This window comes from Emiliania huxleyi (genome assembly GCF_000372725.1).
Source record: "Emiliania huxleyi CCMP1516 unplaced genomic scaffold EMIHUscaffold_104, whole genome shotgun sequence".
In the NCBI taxonomy this organism is placed as follows: Eukaryota; Haptophyta; order Isochrysidales; family Noelaerhabdaceae; genus Emiliania; species Emiliania huxleyi.
Genome location: NW_005202176.1, coordinates 376,303 through 376,880, shown reverse-complemented (window position 1 = coordinate 376,880; position 578 = coordinate 376,303). Strand labels below are relative to the sequence as shown.

Sequence of the window (578 nt, the reverse complement as noted above, 5' to 3'; positions counted from 1 at the left end):
CGCCCCATCTCTCCCCATATCTCCCCATATCTCCCGCACGGGTCGCTCGAGGTTCCACATCGCCCCATCTCTCCCCATATCTCCCCATATCTCCCCATATCTCCCCATATCTCCCGCACGGCTCGCTCGAGGTTCCACATCGACCCATATCTCCCCATATCTCCCCATATCTCCCGAAAGGATCGCTCGAGGTCCCACATCGCCCCATATCTCCCCATATCTCCCCATATCTCCCCATATCTCCCCATATCTCCCGCACGGGTCGCTCGAGGTTCCACATCGCCCCATCTCTCCCCATATCTCCCCATATCTCCCCATATCTCCCGCACGGGTCGCTCGAGGTTCCACATCGCCCCATCTCTCCCCATCTCTCCCCATATCTCCCCATATCTGCCGCACGGCTCGCTCGAGGTTCCACATCGCCCCATCTCTCCCCATCTCTCCCCATATCTCCCCATAAGTCCCGCACGGGTCGCTCGTGGTTCCAAATCGCCCCATCTCTCCCCATTTCTCCCCATATATCCCCAAATCTCCCGTAAGGCTCGCTCGAGGATCCACATCGCCCCCATCTCTCCCCA

General features: G+C 59.2%; 1 protein-coding gene across 1 annotated transcript; it reads left to right on the top strand.

The window, feature by feature from the left end:
- Nucleotides 1–61: 61 nt before the first annotated feature.
- On the top strand, nucleotides 62–460 carry EMIHUDRAFT_69639 (hypothetical protein; the record flags this gene model as incomplete). The annotated part of the gene is made up of 1 exon (XM_005792952.1): nucleotides 62–460. A coding segment is annotated over one exon (399 nt), but the record flags the coding sequence as incomplete, so codon positions are not given.
- Between the last annotated feature and the right edge of the window lie 118 nt (nucleotides 461–578).